The sequence below is a fragment of the Desmodus rotundus genome, chromosome 12 (genome assembly GCF_022682495.2).
Source record: "Desmodus rotundus isolate HL8 chromosome 12, HLdesRot8A.1, whole genome shotgun sequence".
In the NCBI taxonomy this organism is placed as follows: Eukaryota; Metazoa; Chordata; class Mammalia; order Chiroptera; family Phyllostomidae; genus Desmodus; species Desmodus rotundus.
The window spans coordinates 36,076,875-36,102,664 of record NC_071398.1 but is presented as its reverse complement, the minus strand read 5'-3'; the positions used below and the strand labels follow the sequence as shown (position 1 = coordinate 36,102,664).

The 25,790-nt window shown below is 50.2% G+C and overlaps 1 protein-coding gene across 4 annotated transcripts; it reads right to left on the bottom strand.

Moving 5' to 3' along the window:
• Nucleotides 1-928: 928 nt before the first annotated feature.
• On the bottom strand, nucleotides 929-25,574 carry SLC7A9 (solute carrier family 7 member 9). Of its 4 annotated transcripts, XM_024577670.4 has the most exons (17): nucleotides 25,490-25,574; nucleotides 24,958-25,034; nucleotides 22,896-23,208; nucleotides 22,530-22,616; nucleotides 21,789-21,901; nucleotides 19,300-19,447; nucleotides 18,764-19,006; nucleotides 18,257-18,382; nucleotides 17,913-18,012; nucleotides 16,886-16,930; nucleotides 16,256-16,379; nucleotides 15,369-15,472; nucleotides 7,045-7,141; nucleotides 5,905-6,054; nucleotides 4,808-4,982; nucleotides 2,906-3,018; nucleotides 929-1,332 (listed from the first exon to the last, which is right to left on the bottom strand). In XM_024577670.4, exons 5-16 carry the CDS (start codon nucleotides 21,873-21,875, stop codon nucleotides 2,954-2,956), a joined length of 1,464 nt encoding a protein of 487 aa, XP_024433438.1. In that variant the 5' UTR covers nucleotides 21,876-21,901; nucleotides 22,530-22,616; nucleotides 22,896-23,208; nucleotides 24,958-25,034; nucleotides 25,490-25,574; the 3' UTR covers nucleotides 929-1,332; nucleotides 2,906-2,953. The 4 variants fall into 4 exon arrangements, with proteins under 4 accessions (XP_024433438.1, XP_045041506.1, XP_045041507.1 ...); XM_045185571.3 differs by lacking the exon at nucleotides 929-1,332 and having other exon boundaries at nucleotides 2,626-3,018; nucleotides 25,490-25,573; XM_045185572.3 differs by lacking the exon at nucleotides 929-1,332 and having other exon boundaries at nucleotides 2,626-3,018; nucleotides 22,896-23,082; nucleotides 25,490-25,573.
• Nucleotides 25,575-25,790: the final 216 nt, after the last annotated feature.

Below are 25,790 nucleotides of genomic sequence, written 5' to 3'. Positions count from 1 at the left end.
CATTTAAACCTATGTTGGGTATTGGGCTGGCCAAAAAGCCCATTTATAGTGTTTTCCATAAAATAAAAGACATATTTTTCATTTTTACCAATAACTTTATTGACTTGGATATTTTGAGGATGTCAGCTATCTCATGCTATTGGCTTCTAGTGGGCAGAGGCCAGGGGTGCTGCTAAACATCTTCCAATGCATGAGACAGCCCCACAGCAGAGAATTATTTGCCCAAAATGTCAGTAGTACCAGGAAACTTCGTAAACCACTTCTGACACATTCGATCAGTCACAGCACCTTCTCTATACACTGCACAAATCTTTTTTTTGCGTTGCAGTTGAGTTTTTACCTTTTTTGAAATAATGAAGCATAATATGCTTAAAATGTTGCACATCTCCTTTCATCTTCAATATTAAAATGGCTGTGCAAACATTCACCAATTTTGATTTATTTTTAAATTCACACTGGTATGACAGCTGACACAATACAATCTAACCAAATTGTTTTGAACAAAGTTAAAGACAACTAAGCACTACTAGGAAAATACGTAATGGACTTTTTGGCCAACCTGATAACATACCTAAAAGCATCTTGTGAATAGAAATCGAAGTTTCCATCTTACAAATCAGTACTCAGCAGTGTTGAACAGAGCCTTTCGACCTTTCACCCATGAGTTAGTTGGGATTCAACAACTGTCTCTGGTATTAAGATACCGGTAGCTCCTCTGGGTAGGTTTACTTCGTATGAAGATAGTCCAAGGATAAAAGGGGTGGCCTCAGCAGTACCAGCAGACCCAAGGCTTTCTGGAGGTAAGCTGCTGCTTCTGAAGAACCTGCAGAATCCTGGGCACGCAGGACAGAGGTTTCCCTTTAGCGGACACTGAAAAGGACCTGTGGATGCCTGCAGGTAACCCTCAGGACACCTGGAGGTGATGACCCCTCAAACATTCATGACCCCATTCGGGGGCTGTGGCACCCAGCCTCATGAGGTAGTCGGGGGGAGTGCAGTGCCGGTTCCCTTTACATGTGGGAGTGCCCAGAGCCTGACTTTTCGTGTTCGTTGGAAAAGGGAGAAAGGAGAGTTGCCGGGAAGTGTGCATGCTGTGCACCCCTCAGTGTGTGTGTGGCTGGCGGCCGTGCCTGGCAGCGGAAAAGCGCGCTGCTAGGCCAGGACGGCTGTGACCTGCCCCCACCGTCTTTATTCTTTCCATAGCCAGAAAGCACAGATGGTCGGGTTTGTGGATGTCCCAGGAATAAGTCACTGCTTGAAAGGGAGGTAAACTTTTGTCACCAGGCTGTCCCATGAGCAGGTTTGGATCACACTGTGGTTCAGTTTCCTCATCTGGAAAATAAGACCTGCTCACCACACAGCTTATCCTCAGGAGGTGACCCCCAGCCCTCCAGCCCCTCACCTCGCCTCTGGGCCGGGGCATTGTTCTGCCTGCCGGGTGGGGGTGGAGGGGAGGGAGCTCCGTGATGGAGGTCAGACGCCGCCCTCTGGTGGGAGCACGTGGTGCGCAGCCTGAACTGTTGCGGCCAGGTGCACGTCCTTGTGGCCGCCCCAACTCGGGGTGGACTGGCAGGTGTTACATTGGCACAAGAAGCACCGTGGTGATTTTCCTTTTTTTGGCTAAATCGGGCAGGCTTTTCAGGAAGTAGGAAGCTCTGTGTCTTTGCTGGCAAAGTTCTTGACTGCAGAGCTCCCCTCCTGTGCTCACGAGGGGTCGCTTTCTGCAGATACAGCCTTTGCTCGGCTGGGGGAGGCCCTGGGGTGGTGGCCCACCTCCTGAGCCCCACCGGCTCGCCCTGTGGGCGTTGTCCACCTGCAGTTTCTGTTCAGTTGTATTCAGTCTCTCTTGTAAAACACAGCAAATACTACTAGCAAGTAATAGAGGTGCACAAATGTGTGTTTCCCAAGAGCTAATGCTCTCAAGGAAGATGTGACGCTCACTCCTGTGCGGTGCACAAGCAGCTGCGTGAGTGTACCGGGAGGAGGGCTGTGCCTTAAACTCATCTCCGTCCCTTTTTCCAGATGTTTGCGTTTGCTGTTTGAAGCTCTAAATAAAGCTTTGTAGGACAGAGGACACTGACTTGGGAAATACAAACAGTTACGAATTGGTTTTTGTTCTATTAATATGTGCTGATTCCATGTTTTGGGAAAAGTACTGAAAAGCAAGGTAAATGTACTTTGTCTTTATTCATCTAAAATTGCTCACAGTTGTGTGATGACTTTTGAAGTGTATCAATAAAATTACAGTTTTTTGTCAGAAATGTTACTTTTTACACTTTTTTAGACAGTATTTTTGCTGAATACCCAATGCAGACTAGAATTTTATTCACTGTGATTTCTGTTTTGACCAAAATGCCAGTGAAGGGTGCTGGGGAGCCTTTTGGTGCTGACCGCAGGCTGCCCTGCACCTCATGGTTTCCGGGCTCAGCTCTGCAGCAGGGGCCCCAACATTCACCCTGGGATCGACCCACCAGGCATGTCCCAGGCTGACCAAGGGGGGCAGTAGTCTTGGGAGGAGCGGGGCAAGTAGTAAACATCTGTACTTGAGTATTTAAAAATCTGTTTTCAATCAAAGCAAAAGTTTCACCAATTTTATGTAAAACATATGGATACCTTTTTGGTCACTCAGTTTAAAGAATGCCCTTTATTGAAGCAGGTGTGATGTGTTCCCGGTTGAAGGGTCGCTGTCGTGATGGTGGCAGTTTTTACTTTGGCCCCTCCTCCCCAGCCATCTGCCGTCTGTTGGTGACACCTTCGCCTGCTGACTTAGCAAACACCTGTCACTCCTCCTACCTAGAACCCCCACCCAGAGAACTAAGAATATCTAAAAATACTAGTATTATAGACATCTGAATACATTTTTTCTTAAAAACATCAGAAAGAAATAACTACAAACACAGCTTACAAAAATAAATCCATCACAGCCAGGCCTTGGCGAAGGAGACCGACCGAGTTACTCTGGGGCTTCCTCGGGCGGGACGACTTCCATCAGCATCTGCAGGTGCATGGTGATGGGCTCTGCAACAGAGATCGGTCAGAAGGTGCGGTCAGGAGACTGATTAAATCGGTCTTGCCACGCTTACTGGTGACGGTGATATTGCTGTCACTCCGTGTGGGGCCCGTTCACCCGCGCTCGGGGGCTCGGTGGTTGGAGGCGGCCAGAGCCCTCCTGGCGGCTCCAGTGGTTTTGTGAAAATGCAGATTATTCATTCTGTTCACCTGCTTAATTCTACTCAGTTCTTGTGGGGAGCAACCTGGCTCAGTGTTGTAAAGCTGAGAAGACGTTTGATGGCAAGAAGAAGAAGGTGGGGGGCAAACGGAGATGGAAGGAGGCTCGGAGCAGTGAACACGCGGTGCACAGATGTGTGCCATAGAGCTGTCCACCCAAAGCCTGCATAATTCAAAAATTTTATTAACCCGTGTCAGCCTAATAAATGCAATTAAAAAATAAAGAAATAGTGGGGAGAAGGGGAAAGACACATGTTGTGCCTTTAAGTTCTAAGTCATCTTGGCTAGATTCTGTCAGTATGATCAACCCCAAGTGTATTTCAGAAGCATGGAAAAAATGGCTGTTTTTCTTACAGTAATGCATCCTTTCCTTTCTACTGCAGTGTGCCTGCAATCCCTCTCTCGGCTAAGGGTGAGATGTAGTAAGGAGGCTGGGGCGGGGCAGCTGTTACAGGAAAGGAAAACGGTCCTTGGAAACGATAGCGCTGTCGGTTTGTATTGGGTTTCACTTCGTTCATCAACGAGAAACAGATCCTCTCTCGCCTCTTAACACCACTGTCAGGTAAGTGGTGGTACCTCATCCCCCAGAGGAAGAAATGCAGGCTGAGAGAGAGCCTGAAACTGGCTGGAGCTGGAGAAAGGCATCCTGCTCCCTGCCGGCTCCATCTAAATCACCTCCGGAGCAGCCCCACTGCCTGCCCGTTGGGTTTTGCTTTCCTACCTCATATGCGCACCTACTATGTAAATGACCACACAGAAGTGCCTGAGGGTTGTACTTCCTGCCCCAGGCAAGCTGAGGGAGAAAGGGAGAGGCAGACGTTTAATCACATTCAATATTAAGTGGCTGTTGTATAGATCCAGCCCGATTCCTGCCTTCTAGGAACTCATGCTACAGGGAGGGAGACCAGGAAGCAGGCCTCGGATCACCGCTGGCCTGGTGAGGGTGCTGGGGTGCTCGGGGCCTGGGAGGCCCCTGCGGCGGTGGCGTCTGCTGTAGACACCACTACCTTGTGAACACCGGTGTAGTGCCGTCTCCTCGGTGTACCTCGGCTCCACAGCTTGCTTTTTCAAAAAGAGAAAGTGGCTGTGTAGCTAAATTTTTAAACAATTGTCTTAAAATAGATGAGGAACCAGGATTGCTGAGTGCAAAACAAGAGCCGTGGCCCTTGTCTCAACTCTGTCACTTTCTGGGTGTCCCTGGAGTGCTCGTGAGCCTCTCAGATGATGTCTGTGTGTCAGGCCTCAGAAAGTGGCGCTGCGAAGATGGGCGCCCCACAGTGTGTGTGAGCCCACCGCTACTGAACTGGGCGCTTAGAACTGGTTGAGATGGTAATTTTTATGTGTATTTCACAATTAAAAAAACCCAAAATGGTGCTTTCCCTTTCTGCTTGTTACAGTAATTGAGAAAACAGAGGAGAGGCCACAGGAGGACCCCAGAGGTGTCACACTTGAGGGTGGAAGTGAAATTCGCTAGCTGCCTGGGATCCCGGCACAGGCCCGGTAGGAGGAGGGCAGGCGCGGCTGCAGGACGCCTGTCTGTGCTTCACAGGGGCAGAGCTGCCCCGCTGTTGATACTTACTTGAGATTTTCTGAGCCCATCCAAACTTGTAGTGGACAAAAAGGAAGTAAAATATAATGCCGCTCAGTATAAATAATACACAGTAGAGGTACTCCCACGCGGGTTCGGTGATGATTGGGGCCAAAACCAAAACCACGGATATGAGAATCACCAAGACGGGGATGAAGATGGGCACCTGGGGGCAAAGCAGCAAGGGGTCAGACTGGGCCACGTGCACGCGTTTCCTTTTGGAAATTTCTTACTCAAACCAAAACACTGATCCAGAAAGAAGAATGAACAAACCCCATGTGCCCCGCCTCCCATTTCAGTGACATGGAAGTAATGTTGCCAATCTCATTTCATCTACCTTTTTTCCATTTCCCTGGAATACAAAGAAAATGACAGGCTTCATGTCATTGTACCTACAGCGTACTCAGTATACATCTAACTGATTAGGACTTTTTTGTTAACCCTTATTTTCCTGTTGTGGATTTGTTGTAGGAATTCACCCTATACAATGTTTTAACCCTAGCTTTGCCTAGGAACTCGCTCCCCTTCCCCCTCGTATTTCCTGTAAGCCGGTGGTTCGATCTGGAGGCAAGAACACTTGGTACTGGGAACTGGCACTTCCTTTTTTACCACATCCGAGGCACTGAATGAATGAATGAATGAATGATTGTCCCACTTCTGAGTCAGTCAGTGAGGGGCAGGATAGGCGCTCAGTCCGCCAGGTTTGGATTCCCTGAGCCTCGCAGGGAGGTGGGAGGGAGGCCAAGCAGATTGCAGGTGTGACTGTGAGTGGTCACGTGTGCAGGAATGGGCCTAGGCCAGAATTCTGGGGTCCCCATCAGTCTATGAAAAGTCAATGCTTGAGAGATACGAGGACTGTTAGAGAGACAGGTCACAGGTATTATTGATAACTTAGTAAATTAATAATTAGATGGCCGCTGGGGTCGTAAACTACATGAAATAAATTGAAGAGCCAACTCCACTCTACAACGTGATACTCCAGAGAAGAGTCAGGTTGGAGACTGCACCCCCCTGGAATTTTAAACAGTTGCCTCTGACTCATTTCAAGAAACCGAAGGCACTCACGACGTTTGGGGAACTAGACTCACCTTGATGGGCCTTTGCAGTTCTTTCCTTGTGAACCTCATCACGATCAGTCCCAGGATGGTCAAGCCATAAAACAGCCACGCAGCGAAACTGAAGTAGTTGACCAACGAGTTTATATCACCAGGGATGATATAAATAGTGGCGATGATACCCTAGCAGACAGAAGAATGAATTCTTAGGCCATCGGTACATGAAAACGCCACCCTGATTGCGTCACAGAGGACGGGAGAAGCCATTCTCCCTATGGGTGAACACTTCAGCGTGAAGGAGAACTCTCGCGTCCCACTGTCCGGATGTTGAGGCAGACTGGCTATGACAGGCGTTCTCTTTGAGCCTGATGGAAAGGGCTTGGAAAATTTGTGACTCTGAAGCTGCAGTTTTGTGTGTGTGTGTGTGTGTGTGTGTGTGTGTGTGTTGGGGGGGGGGGTGATGTAAACGTGTGTGTATTGCACCAGCTTCCTAATTATGAATTTTTCTTCCAGAGAGTGTTCATCCAGGGAAAGGGCCCTGGGCTGTGGAACTGAGGCTGTCGAGGCGTGGTCTTGACCTGCATTATCTGCACCTTGTAATTACCAGGGCCTTGTAACGCTGGGTCTGTTTCCTCATCTTCAAGGGGAGTGGTGGGCAGAGGACAGTGGTTCTCCTCTGTGGTGGCGGGAGGAGGAGTCTGGCCCTGAGGTTCGGTGGGTGGTCCAGGGGCACCCAAGACAGTCGCACACAACCGAGGACTACCCCCCACTGAGAAACTCCAGTTAGATGTTGTCAAAGGGCCATCACTGCACCACGATCCCACGACTTCTAAGTTATCGGACCGTAATGAGAAACTGTTGCCGGTGCCAACTTGGAAAACACCTTGGTTTCCTTCCCTGTAAGTTTGTGCTTTGTTACAGGGACCCAGGGCGCACATGTAAGACGTTTAGAGGGGACAGTATGTCACAGATAAATTCAGAACAAGAAGCAGAGGTTAGGTAAATTGTTTGAATTGTCTCAGCCTTTTTAAATACACTTGTTTCAGGTCGAGGATTAAGGGAAACTGGGTCATTTGTAATCACTGAGCTTAGCAACACAGGTTTGCTTCAGCACCCTCACTGAGGGAGCCTCTGCCTGCAAGGGGGTGCATTCATGGTGGAAGTCCTACTTACATAAAAGATGATGGCAGGGGCTGGTGTCAGGCGCCTGACGCTAATGTAAGAGAGCACTTTAAGCATGTGGCCTTCCCGGCCTGCAACATAAACGAGCCTGGAAAACACAGAAGTCAGTTGGTGAGAGAGCAAGCTGCTGTGCTGTCCCCGGGCCAGAGTGTCCTCCGCTTCCCTGCCAGGCCACAGAGAAGGCCTGAGGTGTGGCCCTGCTGCATTCAGGTGGGAGTCTGGCCTCTGGAGGTGGGTGGATTTTGGAGCAGTGAGTGAGTGAGTGAGTGAGTGAGTGAGTGAGCGAGGACTGCATCCTGGTGCAGCGGAGTCACCTAAGGCAGGGGAAGGGTAGTGTGGCTTGGGGAGGCCCTTTTAAGCAGGGTGGTGTTACCTGAGCAGGGTTATGAAAGTTATGCAAGAAATAAATGTGAAAAGTAGTCCAGGGCCTGTCGACCCCAGTGCTTGCAGCACCCGACAGGAGCAAGCACGGAGATGCCTTGCACTTCCTAAATCCAGAACTTGCGAGTTTTAAAAAAGCAGGCAAGCTGAGAGTAAGTCAGCGGCTGCAAGCAGTGGCCCAGCAGAACTGATGGTTCAGTGATCTGAAGCTGTAAATGTTAGAGAAAAAGAGAAGAGCTAAGGAATTTCCAAAAATATAGTTACCGTAATTAAAATTTAGTCAACAATGATAAATACAAGTGAAAAAGTAAATTAGAAGGTAGATCTAAGTTTGAAGCAGAGAAATGGGAAACTGTGGACAGGAAGTTGAGAGATGAAACAGGAAGAAGCTTGAGAACATTGAATGGGGCAAAGTAAATTCAGAGAAGAGTGGAGAGCTTTTACAGAATTGACCAGCTATGCCTTCAAACTGAACCCAGCTCTAGGAAAATACAAACATGCCAAACCAGATATGAATATTACAGTAGGAGGAGAACAGGAAAAAAATTAAAGCTACTGAATTTAAAAGCCTACAAAAGTAGGACAGTCAGAACAATAGCAGACATGAGAAATCACTTTTTCAGTGATGAGGGAAATGGATTTTCAGATTACAATTCTCTATAGCTAAACTATCATTCAAGACTGTTGGCAAAATAGCTCATTTTCCTGGGAACTTCTGGCCAAGATGGAGGCATAGGTAGACATACTGTGCCTCCTTGCACAACCAACAGGACAACAACAAATTTCAAAACAAAAAGCAACCAGAACTGCCAGAAAATTGAACTGTATGGAAGTCTGACAACCAAGGAGTTGAAGAAACATTCATCCAGACCGGCAACAGGGGTGAAGACTGGCAACCAGGTGGAGAGGACTCGTGCCAAGGCGATGGCTGGAGAACCTGAGGGGTCCCACATTTGTGTGCAGATAAACCAGGAGGAACAACTAGGGAGCGAGACAGACCTCACAACCCGGGGTTCCAGCACAGGGAAATAAAGCCTCAAAACCTCTGACTGAAAAAACTTGAGGGTTGTGGTTTCAGGAGAGACTCCCAGCCTCACAGGAGAGTTAGTGGAGAGACCAACAGGGTCCTAGAACATACACAAACCCACCCACCAGGAATCAGGACCAGAAGGGCCCAATTTGCTTGTGGGTAGCAGCGAAAGTGATAGAAAACCGACAGCTGAACAAGAGGCACTATTCCCTCTCAGACCCCTCCCCCACATACAGTGTCACAATGCAGCAAAGTAGTTTGCCCCGCCCTGGCAAATACTTAAGGCTCTGCCCCTTACTACATAACAGGCACACCAGACAGGAAAAAAAAAAAAAAAAAAAAAAAAGGCCCAAATGAAAGAACAGATCAAAGCTCCAGGAGAACTACAACTAAGCGACAAAGAGGTAGCCAACTTATCAGACTCACACGGTTCAAGACACTGGTAGTCAGGATGCTCACGGAAATGGCTGAGTATTGAAAACTTATTTGAAAAAATAATGGGGAATTTCCCCAATCTGGCAAAGGAAATAGACTTCCAAGAAATCCAAGAAGCTCAGAGAGTCGCCAAAAAGTTGGACCCAAGGAAGCACACACCAAGGCACATCATAATTACATTATCCAAGAATAAAGATAAGGAGAGAATCTTAAAAGTAAGAGACAAGGAGACAGTTACCTACAAAGAACTTCCCATAAGACTCTCAGCTGATTTCTCAAAAGAAACCTTACAGGCAAGAAGGGGCTGGCAAGAAGTATTCCAAGTCATGAAAGGCAAGGACCTACATCCAAGATTACTCTCTCCAGCAAAGCTATCATTTAGAATGGAAGGGCAGATAAAGTGCTTCTCAGGTAAGATCAAGTTAAAGGAGTTCATCATCACCCAGCCCTTACTATATGAAATGTTAAAGGGACTTATCTAAGAAAAAGAAGATCAAAAATATGAACATTAAAATGACAACAAACTCACAACTACCAACAGCAGAACCTAAAACAAAAAACAAAAACAAACTGAGCAAACAACTAGAACAGGATTCACAGAAATAGAGATCACAGGGAGGGTTATCAGCAGGGGGCAGGAAGAAGGGGGGAAAAGGTACAGAGAATAAGCAGCATAACTGGTAGGTACAAAATAAACGGGGAGGTTAAGAATAGTATGGGAAATGGAGAAGCCAAAGAACTTACATGTATGACCCATGGACATGAACTAAAGGGAGGGAATGTGGGTGGGCAGGGGTGTGCAGGGTGGGGGGGAATAAAGGGGGGGAAATGGGACAGCTGCAATAGCATAATCAATAAAGTACATTTAAAAGAGACTTGGCAAAATAAATGTATTTCTAGGTACATAATAGCTATGAGACATTTACCATTCTTCAGTCCTCATTGGAAACTATTAACAAGTCTACAACACAAAAAGAAACTGGACTCAGCAGATGTTGGTTGAAGAAACGATGTTAAGGAACAGCAGTAAAACACGTTTGGATTGACATGGAGATAAGTATTGGATTTTTAATTTTTGTCATGATAAACTTTTTGGAGGGATGGGTTTATGAATGGGGGTAGCTGACACAGTAGGCCACATGCCAGGGAGCAGGAAGAGGATTCTGATACTCTATTGCATATTCACATTTCAGGGTAATTGTGGAAAGAGTAAAAATATAACTTCCATATCAGCAGAAGGAAAAAATGAAAAATAATTTGATGGGAAATCAGGATAAGATTCTTAAAAGACCAAGAAAACTCAAAGGACTTGTTAGAAAGTAACCCAGCTCAGGCAGCAGTGACATGAAGTGTGACTGGGCCTACCTGGCACAGCTGGGGCCGCTCGGGTGGGGTTTGCTCAAAGAGACAAGACACAAGCCACAGCCCTATGATGGTGACAGGTTGAAGATGAAAAGGATGGGACATGTTACCAAAAACAGCAGCCTAAAGGTGGCAAAGTGAGCAACATGAGTATCAGACAAAAGGGCATTTAAGGCTAAGAGATGGAGAGTTTGCACCGAATAAAGGGACAGACTACCAAGAAGGTACTACCACAAAAAGGGAAAAATTGACAAGTCCACTATTATAGCAGGAGAGTTCAACAGTCAAGTTAAAACCTTGATAAAATCCACAAGAAGTTAATAAAGTACATGTTATTTTCAAGATCATAGGAAACATTTATGAAAAAATGCAGTAAGCCAGTAAGGGAAGTCTTAAAATTTACGAGGAAGCCATAGCATAAAGACCACATACCCCGACGACAGTATCATAGAATCAGACTCCAGGAATACAAAGGCCAAAAAGGACCATCGGTTTAAAACTCCATATTTGAACTTTGAAAAATAAAAACATTAAGTTAATTCCCAGAACAGCCAGTGAAAGCAGGAGGAAAGGAGTTGTTGGCGGGCGTGGGCGGGGGCACGCAGACTCAGGATGATGCTGTGAATTCCCTCTTTAAAGTCGAGCAGCTCTCCACAAACCGATATATAAACTCCACGCACTCAAAATACTATAGGACTTTTGGATCGGGACAAAATCATTGTGAGAGCATCTGGAATGCCAAACGGGTGCGGAGAAGACCGGCATGGGAGCGCTAGGCCTACCAGATTCGACATTAGTGAAGCTGTGGAGCGCACGAGTGCATTCCAGCACCAGACCAGACCTATCGGTGACATCAAGTGAACCTAGTACATAGGGATGATCATGGCGGCCTTTCAAACCAGCAGGGGGAAGGGTGGGATGTTCAGTAAGAAATTCTGGGAAACAGGTAAGTGTTTGCGGGGAGGCAGAGAGATTTGTACCTCACACCAAAATAAGTCACAGGCCCTGGCCAAGCAGCTCAGTTGGTTAGGGTGTCCTCTCGCAGAGCCAAGCTTCAGGGTTCAATTCTTAGTAAAGGGCACATACAAAAATCAACCAGTGAATACAGACATAAGTGGAACAACAAATAGATGTTTCTCTCTCCTTTCCTCTCTCTCTCAAATCAATAAATAAAATTTTTTTTAAAATACATATTCCGGAGAACCAAGATGGTGGCATAGGTAGACACACTGCGCCTCCTCGCACAACCAGAACTGACAGAAAATCGAATGGCAAGGAAGTCCGACACCAAGTAGATAAACAAGAAACATACATCCAGACCGGTAGGAGAGGCGGAGACAGGCACCGAGGCGGAGAGGACTCGCGTGGCCATGACGGGACCGAGACTGGCAGAGTGTGGGACGAACAGAGCATGCAGTCCGAGCACTAGCAGACCCTGCGGCCCCACACTCGCGCACAGATAAACTGGGACGAACGGCAGGGAGCGAAGCAGACCGAGTAACCCAGGGCTCCAGAGCCGGGAAATAAAGCCTCAAACCTCTGAGTGAAAGCGCCATGGGGGTTGGGGCGGCAGTAGGAGAGACTCCCAGCCTCACAGGAGAGGTTGTTGGAGAGACCCACAGGGGCCTAGGGCGTGCACAAGCCCACCACTTGGGAACCAGCACCAGGGGAGCCCAATTTGATTGTGGGTAGCGGAGGGAGTGATTGAAATCCAGTGGAGAGTGGAGCGAGCGCCATTGCTCCCTCTCAGCACCTCCCCCACGTACAGCGTCACAGCGCAGCAACCAGTGTTACCCCACCCCGGTGAACACCTAAGGCTCCGCCCCTTTAAGTAACAGACGCACCAAGACAAAAAAAAAAAAAGGCCCAAATGACAGAACACTTCAAAGCTCCAGAAAAAATACAACTAAGCGAGGAAGAGATAGCCAACCTATCGGATGCACAGTTCAAAACACTGGTTATTAAGACGCTCACAGAATTGGTTGAATTTGTTCGAAAAGTAGATGAAAAAATGAAGCCTATGCTAAGAGAAACAAAGGAAAATGTACAGGGAACCAATAGTGATGCGAAGGAAACTGGGACTCAAATCAATGGTGTGGACCAGAAGGAAGAAAGAAACATCCAACCAGAAAAGAATGAAGAAACAAGAATTTGGAAAAATGAGGACAGGCTTAGGAATCTCCAGGACATCTTGAAACATTCCAACATCCGAATTATAGGGGTGCCAGAAGGAGAAGAGGAAGAACAAAAAATTGAAAACTTATTTGAACAAATAATGAAGGAGAACTTCCCTCATGTGGCAAAGGAAATAGACATCCAGGAAGTCCAGGAAGCTCAGAGAGTCCCAAAGAAGCTGGACCCAAGGAGGAACACACCAAGGGACATCATAATTACATTACCCAAGATTAAGCAGAAGGAGAGAATCTTAGAAGCAGCAAGAGAAAAGGACACAGTTACCTACAAAGGGGTTCCCATAAGACTGTCAGCTGATTTCTCCAAAGAGACCTTACAGGCAAGAAGGGGCTGGAAAGAAGTATTCCAAGTCATGAAAGGCAAGGGCCTACATCCAAGATTACTGTATCCAGCAAAGCTATCATTTAGAATGGAAGGGAAGATAAAGTGCTTCTCAGATAAGGTCAAGTTAAAGGAGTTCATCATCATCAAGCCCTTATTATATGAAATGTTAAAGGGACTTATCTAAGAAAAAGAAGATAAAAAAATATGAACAGTAAAAATGACAGCAAACTCACAGTTATTAACAACCACACCTAAAACCAAAAGAAAAGCAAACTAAGCAAACAACTAGAACAGGAACAGAACCACAGAAATGGAGATCACATGGAGGGTTATCAATAGGGGATTGGGAGGGGGCGAGAGAGGGGAAAGGTAGAGAGTATAAATAGCATAAACGGTAGGTAGAAAATAGACAGGGGGAGGGTAAGAATAGTGTAGGAAATGTAGAAGCCAAAGAACTTATACGTATGACCCATGGACATGAACTATAGGGGGGGAATGTGGGAGGGAGGGGGTGGGCAGGATGGAGTTGAGTGAAGGGGGGGGGAAATGGGACAACTGTAATAGCATAATCAATAAATATATCAAAAAAAGATATTCAGATCCCTGTGTTCATTTCAGCGTTATTTACAATACCCATGATATGGAAACAACCTGTGTCCATCGACAGAGGAATGGATGGAGACGTTGGACATGTATACAGTGGAATATTACTTGGCCATAAAAAGAATGGAATCTTACCACATGCAACAACAAGGACAGACCTAGAGGGTACTGTGCTGAGTGAAATAACTCTGACAGAGAAAGACAATTGGCATTTAATTTCATTTATACGTGGAATCTAAAGAACAAAATAAACAAACAAAACAGAAATAGTCTCATGGATACAGAGAACATTTTGATGATTGCCAGATGGGAGCTGGTTGAGGGGCTGGATGAAAAGGGCGAAGGGATTGAGAAGTACCACTTGGTAGTTACAAAGTGGTCACAGGGACGGGAAGTACAGCAGAAGGGATACAGTCAGTAACACTGTAGCAAGTACGTGTGGCGCCGGGTGGGGGCTAGACTGACTGGGGAGCACTGTCCGTTATACACATGTCTAATCACTGTGCTGTGCACCTGAAACTAACATAATATTGAATGCCAACTTTAATCAAAAAACTTTTTTAATTAGAAAAAGAAACCTTTGACCCAGCAATTCCACTGCTGGGATTATACCCTAAGAACCTGTGCACCCCAATGTTCATAGCAGCACAATTTACAATAGCCAAGTACTGGAAACAACCTAAGTGCCCATCAGCAAACGAGTGGATCCAAAAACTATGGTGTATTTACACAATGGAATTCTACGCAGCAGAGAGAAAGAAGGAGCTTAAACCCTTTGCAACAGCATGGATGAAACTGGAGAGCATTATGCTAAGTGAAATAAGCCAGGCGGTGAGGACAAATACCATATGATCTCACCTTTAACTGGAACATAATCAACAAAACAAAAAAGCAAACAAAATATAACCAGAGACATTGAGAACAATCTAACAATAGCCGGGGCGGGGGCGGGGGGGCGGGGACAGTGGGAAGAGGGGATTACAGGAACTACTATAAAGGACACATGGACAAAACCAAGGGGGAGGGTGGAGGTGGGGGAGGGAGGTGGGTTCAGCTGGGGTGGGGTGGAGGGATGGGGAGAAAAGGCATACAACTGTAATTGAATAACAATAAAAATTTTAAAAAAAAAGAAAAAGAAAAGAAAAAGAAAGGAATCCCCTGGAGCAGTGTGTATGAAAACAACCGCCACCTAGCCCAGGAGTGGAGGTCATGCTGAATTATGCTACCTCAGAAAGTAGAATACAGCCCTGACTGGCATGGCTCAGTGGGTTAGGTGTCATCTCACAAACCAAACGGTCGCCGGTTCAACTCCTGGTCCAGGCACATGCCTGGGTTTTGGGCCAGGTCCTCGACTGGGGGCATGCAAAAGGCAACCACGCATTGATGTTTCTCTCCTCTTTCTCCCTCCCTCCCCCTCTTTCTAAAAGTAAATAAATAAAATCTTTTTTAACAAAGTAGGATACAGCACAGCTGTTAACTCTCTCTAGGCCGGGAGGATCACGAGGGTTGGTGGGGGTGGCAAACTGCCTGTTTGTGCTGCAAAGACAGAGTTTGGGCCTGTAAGCCTAAAATACTCACTATCTGTCCCTTTAAGGAAAAGTTTGCCAATCCCCGGTCTGGACTGTGTTTGTATTAACGGGAGATGATGACCAAGAAATATCATTAGGTGAAAAAAGGGACAAAGTGAAGGTACTATGTGTGAACCAATCCCTCTCTCGCCCTGTGTCACCAAACTCTGCCTAGTGCCTGAGTCTGCTACCCCCTAAGGGGAACTGTGGGCCTCTCTTCGGCAGGGCCAGCCCTGTCTGGGGCTTGTGTGCAAGCCTGTCCATGCTTTCCGCTCCCTTCCCTGGACTCAGGTTTCCTGCTTGTGCGGAAGGGTTTAGCCTGTAGAGCCCTAAGGATGTTGGCCCTGAGGCTTATCTTCCTCAACTGTCAAATCAGCTCTGGTGGCCCGTCCCCGGGAGTGAGTGCTGGGGGTCCCTACCTGCCCGCTGTGAAGCAGGTCCCGTTAGCAGCGCCAATGGTTGAAAACGCCACAAAGAGAGGAACGACCCAAGAGGCTGGATAGAGGACTCGGTCACCATACGTCTGGGGAGAGAAATGCGACAATCCCTGAGAGTCTGGCATGGGTCTCCGGGAGCCATGGGTCCCCAGAAAGCTGCCCTGCTGTCCCAGAGGGCCCAGCCCCCACCCTCGGGGAGAAAGTGGCCTCTGACCCCTCCTGCAGAGGAAAAGTAGAAGGGAAGAGTGGGGCCTCTTTTCTGCTGTTCAGAGTCTCTCAGTGTCTTTTGATGGGAACAAAACCTCTTCTCCCCCTCTCCCTGTCATCATTCCTTGTCACCTCCATATCCCTTGGACACCCTGGCCTCTCACTGCCTTGGCCCCTCAGTCAGAATGACCTTGTCCTCCCTCCCACCTCAGAGGGGTGAACACACCTCCCCATGTTCCCCATCCTTGTCACCTGGTTGTCCAGTTCCCAGCTGATTTCCTGTCCTGCCCCAACTCTGAGTCCCCCAGCACATGGGCCCCACCCACCTTTTCCACTGTCTCTCACACCCTTCACTCTCTCCCTCGCTTCCCTTCTTACCCAGCTTAATGCCCCCCATGCACTATTGTGAGTCCCTTCTTCAGCAACTCCCTTGCACTTTCTCTCCCTGCACTCATCTGTCAAAGCGCCCTCCCCGCCCTAGGCCACTGCTCTGCCCAAAAGGGAACCTTCTTGTGGGCTGCTGGGCAGCCTTTCGCCTCAGGCAGGTCTTCGGTGCTTCCCTCACCTGTTCGCCTTCCCCATCTCCTAGCCCGTTAAGCCCCTCCTCCCCTGTGAGGGTCCTGCCTTGCTTGTCCCCCTCCCACCGCGGCCTGAGCACTCACCACAGCCACCGCCTGCGACTGCAGGAGCTCCGTCATGGTCATCACAGTGAAGTAAGAAACGTTCATGAGGATGTAGCACCCTGTCACCAGCGGGATCCCGATGATGATAGCCAGGGGCAGGTTCCTGGGAGGGGTGGGAGCCCGGGGAGCCAGGCTCAGACCCCAGCACCCCTTGAAAGACTCGCAAAATTGCTGCTTTCATTCAGTCTTTTCTTCCTACCTCCCTGACCAGCCCTCCCTTTGCTCCCTCCGCTGGGCTGGGGACGCAGCAGCCGCCTGTCCTGAGGCCCACCCCGTGGGGCACTCGTGAAGCAGCACAGCCCAGCAGGCACATGTGAAATCTTCAGAGAAGAAAGAACTCTCTCTCTCTCTGCATCCCAGGCAGTAAAATTGAATTGTCTATAAGCCACATAAGCCAGAGATGACGTTAGAGTTCTTCCTTCCTCTCAGCAACCATTCATTCCACGACCCAAACCAAACGGAACTCCAACGAGTGGAAATGAGACTACAGGGGGCCACTCAGTGTCTGGAAGGGGCCTGGGCAACCGTGGGTGCCCGTCCCCTTTTTGCTGGGGAGGAGAGAAATCGCCTGCCTGCCCATTGTCTCCCGCCCTGACTTGGCTTTCTCACCTGAAAGGGTTTCTAAGTTCTTCTGTGATGTAATTGAGTTGATTCCTAGAGAAAGAAAAGTAACATGAGTAACGTAATTTGCTGAGATTGTGAAACACAAAATAATAAATGTCAGCCTCATTTAAGATTCTGCACTGTAGGGAAATTCTCCTGCAGGAATTCTGTGGTAATTTCTTCTTTTTTTAAATCCTCACTCAAGGATATGTTTTTATTGACTTTAGAGAGAGAAGAAGTGGGGGGGAGAGAGAAAAACACTGATGTGAGAGAGAAACATCGATCCGTTGCCCTCTGCATGTGCCCCGACTGGGGATGGTCCCCACAACCTAGGCATGTGCCCTGACCGGGAATCGAACCCACAACCTTTTGGTGTACAGGGGCAATGCTCCAACCAACCGAGCCACCCAGCCAGGGCTCTGTGGTGGTTTCCTTCAGAGAAGGCCCCAGCGATGCCAGGGCTGCAGAGGTCTGCACGTCCGTCAGTTGGTCTTTACCCTCCATGGCAACCACGTGAATTTTCAAGAATTACTGGCAGTAACAGGTCCCCACAGTTCTTTGAAAAAATGGAAAATTCTTTGAAAAGAGAATGCTGCGGGTGCTTTGCCTGAGAGAGAGACCAGCGTCACGGACGGCCACACTCCTTCCTCACAGGTCGTGAGCAGAGTCTCATGGACTGAACCTTGTATTTTCAAGGGGGAAATAGAAGTGCTGCTAGTATTCTCGCCTTGTCAAGGGCCTGGGCTGCTCTGACTGCCCCTAGGGGCTGAGCCTGTGTGTTCCTGTGGAAGCTTCTGGCACTGGGGGCCCCCCGCTGCCTGCCCCCAGGCACTCCGTCAAGGGCTAGTGCCACAAGAGGAAAGGAAAGGGGCAGGTGTGTCTGGGTTCGAAGAGAACAGAAGGGGTGCAGCGCTTAAAAGGGAGATGCGAAGGGTCCCACCAAATCCCAGCAAGGGATTTGCTTCCCACACAGTTGCAGATAAGAAAGCCTCAAGAACCCACAACCAGACATGCCGACTCCGGCGTGCCTTACCATCCGTCGTACGCCCAGAGTCCATTGTAAAATGCCAGACTGATAGCTCCCACAGACAGTTTCGTGCCCTCAAAAGAATTTTCAAAATTCTTTGTATTTCCTGTAAGTGAGCCAGACAGTAAACAGTTGTTGTCGGCTGACCAGAGAGGGACTTTGCATCAGCTCCATGTGGAAGAAGATTTATGACCTCAGGTTACTGAACAAACCCAGAAAAGCTGGGAAACTAAAGATTCTTTCTGTTGAGTTTTTGTCTCAGGGGCATGCTTAGCAGTAAGACCCCCAGAGGAAAATCAGGCCCGTGTGTGTGGCGATCACTGCGCCCCGCCCCCACCGCCGAAGGTCACCTTGGGCCAGGAGGACCAGTCCGCTGATGATGATGATGGCCACGATCACGAGCTTGGCCGCTGTGAACACGTTCTGGACGTAGCTACCGAGCCGCACGCTCAGCGCATTCACCGTAGTGATGAGTACTGGGGAGGAGGGGGGTACATTCTGTGTCAGGGTTCTGTATCTCCGTTCCTAAGCCTCCTTTCTATCCCCCCAACCTCCGCTAACAATGATCTTGGACGTCTGCGGGTGATGAAGAAGCAGGCAGGCCCCAGCCCAGTGCTGCCCTGGACAGCCTGCACCCGCCCCCCCCCCCCCCCCCCACAGCTCCCACAGCCAAAGAGCCCAGATGACAAAGGGCGACAGGCTTTGGGCCAAAGCCAGACACTGCCCCGCTTCCCGCCTCCCTCCAGGCCCACTTGGCCAGTTTCTGGATGTGCCGGAGCCGCAGCTGGAGCGTCCCCACCTGTTCTGTGCCAGGGCTTTTCTGACCCCTGCCCAGGGTTTCAGGCTTGGGCACTCACGGATGGCGGCGGCAGCCAGGCATTTAATGACAGCTTGGGGAGGCTTGCACCCCGAGTAGAAGGGAGCAGCCGCGTACTCCGAAAAGCTGAGGCAGATGATGGCAAAGGATGAGGGCTTTATGATGAACAAGCTGGTCCAGGAAAAGAGATAGGCAGGGATGGGGCCGAAAGCCTCCATCAGGTAAGGGTATTCGCCCCCCGACTTGGTGATCATCGTACCGAGCTCCGCAAAACACAGAGCACCTGGAACACAGAGAGCAGGGGACCCCAGGCCCTTGGTGAGGCACTGCCGGGGTGAGAGAGCCCTCCTGCCCTCCAGGGGTTTGGCCAGGGCCCTGCTCACAGGGGCCCACCACGGTGCTCCCTCATCGGATCACGCTGGGCTCTGGCTGTTGGGCATTTTGGTGCAGCCTCGCTCACACCTACTGCGTGCCAGCACTGAAAGGGACCGGCAGCTGCGAGGCCTGGGCACAGGACGGAGCCCAGGTAGCCTGGCCCCACGTGCCACAGGAGACTTGGCCAGGGAGACTTGTTACCCAGTGTTGCGAGGACCCCACATGCCGCCCATATGATGAGACAGGGCCCCACGGCTCCCGTGTTGCTGAGCACAGCCTTGGGGGAGATGAAGATCCCAGAGCCGATGATGGTGCCCACGATAATGCAGATGCCGCTGAGCAGGCCCACCTTGGGTGTGGAGGGAGGAGAGGAGAGTTAATGCTGCACCTGATCCAACTCAGATGGCCAGTCCCAGCCCCCTCCCTTCCTCGGACCCTCCCTCCCTCCCTCCCTCCCTCCCTCCCTCCATCCGGTGCCCCAGCACAGCCCCAAGCAAAGCCCTCTCCCAGGGCTTCACCCAGCACTGTTGCCATAGTAACACCAGGGTGCTGCTCCTGGGGCTTTGCTCACACTGTGTGCATTAACCCTCACAACAGCCTCATGAGTCGGGAACACCACGTCATACCCATTTTACAGAAGAGAACATTTACAGAGAGAGGTTACGTTCCTTCCCAGGGTTATGTGGCCAGTGTGGGTAGACCTGGCTTAGCTCCCATGCTCCTACACTGCCCTTACCGCCCTGGATGGAGGGGTTCTGAGGGTAAAGGCTGCTTAGGAAACAATCGCAACAAGAAAGGCTGCAGGTACTAGGCAGTATAAACTGGCAATCCGTTACAAAGTAGGCATGCGGATGTAAGTACACATCGGGAATGTAGTCAATAGTGCTGTAAAAACTGTGGTGGCAGGTGGGTACTGGAGTTAATCAGGGAATCACTTCGTAAATTACATAAATGTCTACCCTCTACGCTGTACACAGGAAACATATAAAATAATGTTGAATGTCAACTGTAATTGACACATAAACTCTTTAAAAAAGGAAAAAAGAAAAGCTCTACGGGCATGCCTGTTAGCTGGGCAGAGCAGAATGGAGCTTCTCCCCCAGAGCTCATAGTGAAATCAGGGCTTGGGGTCCCTGCCTGGGGCATCATGGGTGGGATGAGAGGCGAGCAATGGAGGCCTCAGGGGCAGAAACACTGGGGGGCTGTGAACGTCCTCTGATGCTTCCAGCCAACAAGACCCGGCTCAGAAACACGCGTTTGATTCCCTGCCTATGAGGCTCCAGAACAGGAAACGCTAATCTGCAGGGATAGAACTCAGGGGGAGGGGCAGCCAGGAAAGGGGCAGGAAGGAACTTTCTGGGGGTGATACGTTTGTCAAAACTCATCACACTGAAGATCTCTACATTCCACTGTGTGTGAATTATACAGGAATCAAGAAAGAAAAACACCTTTTTTAGAGGAAGAAAAGGTCTGATTCAGGCCCCTACTTTCAACGTCAGCCCTCAGAAGCCACCAGCCTGATTCCTGGAGCCCGAGGTGAACATGCTTTTTTTTGCCTGTCTGGGCAGAGGCTGCGCTCAGGGTTAGAGCCCAGAGAACAGAGCTTACCACCAAGGGACACCCACAATCGAAGGAGGAGCCCCAGGGAGAGCGTCAGCTGCCTTTCCTGCCTCCGGGCCATGGGGAGCTCCCAGGGCAGCCTCAGCCTCAGCTTCCCTCCTCTGATGGTGGGCGGCTTACAGGGACGCCCCGGGTCCCCCAGAATCCACCTCCTGCTGAGGTCTGGATTCACCCCCAGTGCCTGCGTTTAGGACTCGCTGGGGTTAGCTCAGCTGTGCTCTTTCCGTGGCCTAAAGGGAGGGGGTTGCTGCCTTTCAGTCGACTCCCGGGGACCCTAGATCCCAGGCCAACCCCCAGGCAGGCTATGCCACCCCCATCAATCCCCAGATCCTTCCTCCGTCCCCTGTGCTGCCGCGAGTGGGAGATCCCGGAGCCTCTGCCCAGCGCTCAGCCGGCCTCTACCGCGCTGGCAGCCGCCCGATCTTCTGGCTCAGGGCCCCACTCCCCACCCTGTGAGCCTGAAGCCTGTTGCCCCCTGTCGCCCCCTGCAGCCACCACCCACCTGGGACCAGTGCTGCTCAGTGTGCAGCACCACCCCCCCTTTGCCTCTGCTCGCTCGCCCCCGCCTCGCAGGCGCCGTCTTATACAGGACGCAGGCCCCCCGAGGCTGCAGGCACCTCCAAGTCCTGCCCTCACTACATTCCATCGCCGAGGGCTCACCTACCGGGCGCCCACGTCGGAGTCACCACCCCACCAGACTCACCCAGCAGGAGTGGGAGTTTCTTATCGCTGGAGCTACTGCAACATAAGCGGGACAGATATTTGATGAAGATGCTACCGAGGGGACTCAAATCTGACAAGGTTCTCTCCCAACGTCCCTGAAGGGGACATTGGGCTGAGCAAACACCAGCCCCACCCAGGCTTGTCCAGTGCACAGAAGCACGCATGTATTAACTTCACAAGAATATGCTGAGCTCACTGGTAAGAGAGAAGGAAATGAAGTGCAAAAAAACATGTTCATTTAGAGATGTACTTTACAAATCAGAGGTCAGCGGGGACTTCACAGGGCAGCTCCCCATTAACACGCCCCGCCCCTCCTGGGAGGGGCCTGCCTGGAAGGACCACCTTACCTCCTTTTGGAGACTTGTGGTCTTGGGTTCATTACTCTGGATGGACTTCTGGTCCTCTCTCCGTTTTCTCAGGCTTGTCTCTTCCATTTTTCCCTCCTGCCAGTTCTAGGAGGCTGCAAGGAGAGCACGGGCCTTGATTCAGCAAATGCTCTAGCGGACAGGACGCAAACGGGAGCTCAGCGAGAGCTCTTCTTTGCTAACACACTCGGTTGTGGGAACTGACTCCAGAAGCAGATTACCAGCTAGTTTTAGGAAAGGACAGGTGTCGACCCATCAGGGATAATTTGCTCAGTCCCAGGAATAACAATGTTTCATGGTGCTGTTCAGGCCTCAGGATCAGGGCTCTTGGGCAGTCAGACGCCTGGGCCTCTGGGCTCCTCATCCTCGGCAATGACACACTTGGAAAGTCCTTCTACCTCCATGGCCCAGCTTCATATTTTTGTCCAAAACAAAAAGAAGTACTGTATTTAATAGTAAAATTTCTGGAACATACTTAGTAGAACCAAGTTCGAGGAAGGAATGCTTTCCTCGTTACTTCCCACGATTAAGGCACCTCACACGTAACAGATCCACTGTGCAGATGTTCCCCTTGAGTGGTGCAAGGAATGAACAAACTGCTGAGGACAATCACTTCCAGGCTTCCCTGGTTGATGGGCCTGTCCCGTACTCTTTTTCTAAATAAAGTCCTTTCCAGTCCCCGGCCAGGAAAGGCTGAGCCTGCCCATCACCCATCGGTCTTACCTGCGTCCTGGCTTTGCGGAGCCCAGGGAACTGCTCGTGTGCAGGAGCGCCCGAGTCTGCTCAGTCGTGCCCCAGGAATGGCCATGTCTTGTGCCCAGGAGTGGAGGAAGCCAGAAGGTACAGAGGTCAACAAGGGTAATTATTAAACACTTTTATTTTTAAAGCAATGAAGCTTGGATACACCACAACAAAAGGGGAGGGTCAGACAAGCCAATTTCTCTCCAGAGACATTTCTGTTTTGTTCGTGTCTCGATCAAGTTCTTTTCCTTAATTAGATTCCCCCAAATTAGCTACATCCCGTAAGAAGAAACCTCTCTAAGGATTGGAACCAGAGGAAATAAACTTTGGAACCAACTCTTTTATTACCTTAATAGGCCATATTTACAACTCCAGTCAGGCAGCACAAACCCCGGAGCTTGTAACTCATCCACTGGAACAGATGTTGTCTCTGCCTCACAGGAATTTTCTCCTGGATGCCTCGGTCTGACGAGCTGGCCAGAGGGTGGCAAATCCTTTTCACTCACATTTGCCAGCGACTGGGTTTGGGCACCGCCTGGGACCACAACAGAGTTTGGCACATGCAGCCTCCTGCAGGTCCCTGCCGCCTGCGCCTGGAGCCGGGCCGTTCAGTCCGATGGTGCTGCTGTCAAAGCAGCCCGATCCTGTGCTCACGGCTGTGCTGCAGGGTGGGAAGGGGCTCAAAATGTCATCAGCTCCACACTCTCACTTACCTAATGGGGAAACTGAGGCCCTGACAGGGAAAGAAGCGCATCTAGGCCACAGAGCTCTGGCCCTGGACCCCAGAAGTCTGGCTCTCCCGCGGTCTCAGAGAGGGGGCAGAGGTGCTCCTGCTGTGCCTCCAGCGGGGAGCAGACCCACCCCTCCCCACCAGAGGCAGCTGTACTCCCTTGGCTCACAGAAGGCCTTCCCCTGGGATGGAGGGCCCAGCCTGGAGCATTGCTGCTGCTGTCACAGCCACCTCCCGGGCAGCTGTGCTCTGGGGTACCTTTAACAGCCTTCAGAATATCCAGATGAGACTGAAGGTCACAGAACAGAGCTAAGTGAGTCTCTGGGGATCATTTTGGGGGCATTTTGGGACAGGCTGATCTAGCAGAAGGGCAGATTTCTCAAGGCCGTCTCTGAAAGCCACCTGGAGAAAGTGAGGACGCCTGCTGTCCCTCATTTGGAAGCTTGTTGCCTGCCCCTGAGTGAGGCCACGCCTGCTCAGCGCCCGCTCCTCTGCCCACCAACGCCAGAGCCCCCAGCAGAGGGCTCATTCATGGGCTCCTGCACCTGCAGCATGGAGCCCAGAGACCAGGGCCGGACCTGCAGGCCCTGTGAGAGCCCGCCCACAGCCGCACTCAGACGCAGCCCGCCTGTATTTACAAACCTCTACAGGATGCTCCCTGTGTCGAGGTTGCCTCCAGAACCCAAGAGAGGAGGGCAGGGTACAGTGTGGGTGGGAAGCCTCCCCCAGGCACGTGACTTCAGGGTTACCTAGCCTCTCTAAGCATCCAGTTCCGAATCTGCAAAAGGGGCTGCTAGGGGCACAGCCCCCGTGGACCCGTGAGGACTGCAGGAGACCCACGCCATCCCAGCCTCTGTTAGCACAGAGGCTCCCTGTGTTTTGGGGCCTCTGTCAAGGCCTGAGTTGGGGTCACCTGGGGGTGAGGATCCTTTGTTGAGGGTCAGAAATTTATTTCAGTTAAGTTTTGGTCCATTGTAGGCATTTCTTTTCTTTGGGCTGTTGTTTCTCCTTTTTTTGTTTTTCCCGAGCAGGGTGAGCACTCAACCAATTTTATCCTAAGTCTCCCCACACCCCAGGAAAACACTCTGGATTTGTTTTAAACATACGTAACCCCCACTCCCCAATCTTCTTCAAAACCTGCGGCTCATTTTGTGTCTTGTTCTTCTACCTCGTGGCTGAAGTCTTACCTCATTGCAGTCAATTCCCTCTTACAGTTAATTTCCTAGGGAGTTTTACCTTATTTTCCCCCATAAACTCCATTATATAAGTTTCTGCTAAAGCTCTTGACCTTCACTTTCAAACTGCGCTTTTTCCAATGGCAATGGTGCTTGCAGCTTGAAGATCTCGACACTGTCTGCATTTTATTTTACCCTCTTTTATTTGGGTCGGTTCCCTTCTCCTGGAATGGTTTTCAGAGACGTGTCTAGCCCGGCAGTGCAAACCCATTTCTCCACAGCCCCTCGGCCTCGTGCCCCGAGTCCCCCTCCATGACAGAGGCACAGCCAGACATGCCGACGGATGCTGGACCTTCCTTTACTGCCCGAAACTTGTTCCAGACCTGCTTCTGAGTTTTCAGACTTCCCTCTGCTCCTCAGTTCCCTCGGCCTTCTATTCCTTCTCGTATGTGCTGGCAGTAGGGCTTTGGGGGCCCCAACGACTGGGCAGCAGGTGCTCACTTACCTCCCTGATTCCCACCGGAAGAACGTGTGGAGTCAGTGTGAGGCGGGCCAGGAAGCCAGGGCAAGTGGAACGGGAAACTGAGACAGACAGTCACATGGCCAAGCTGTTTATAGCCACCCAGTAAATCGCAAAGTCCTACCTTCCACACCCAAGGACGGCAGAAGTTAAAGGACTAAGTCTCACTTTGGCACATCAGCATAAAGCTGATGAATGTCCTAGTGAGACCCTCCCCTACCTAAGACCTCCCTAAACCCTCAGCCTTTGAAGACAAAGGACCCAGCACGCTGCGCCTTCCCTTTCCCCTCTCCCTCCCTTTCCTTCCCCCTCAGCAAGTATCTCCTAAACGCGGAGTCCCTTCTAGACATGCAACAGGGGAGCAATGGGCAGGGGCAGCTCGTCCCAGACTAACCCCCTGACCCGTCTGCACAGCCCTTTCCCTGACTTCCCAGTGAGCCAAAGCAGCCTTGCCGAGGCTCTCCTGTTGCTTCTTCTACGCTTTAGAAGCTTTAATTAAATGTCCTCTCAAAATCACCTGGACACGTGTAGTGAAGTCTTTCCTGCACGAAGTCAAGAACCCCCACACTACAGGCCGGCCCGAGGCAGACCCGCTCCGGGCCAGGCCCCTGTGCGGAATAAGCAAAGTCTCTCAGTGTCAAGGACTTAACAGTCTAACCATAAAACAATTTGCAAGGAGAACACAATTTAAAAGCTCTTATCTGGGAAACAATCTAAATCTATTACTTCTGGGAACTATTGGAACTGTGCAATACTACCTCTGAACTTTGCCCGTTTATTTCTGAAATGTAATCGACACGTAGCATTGCACTCACGTC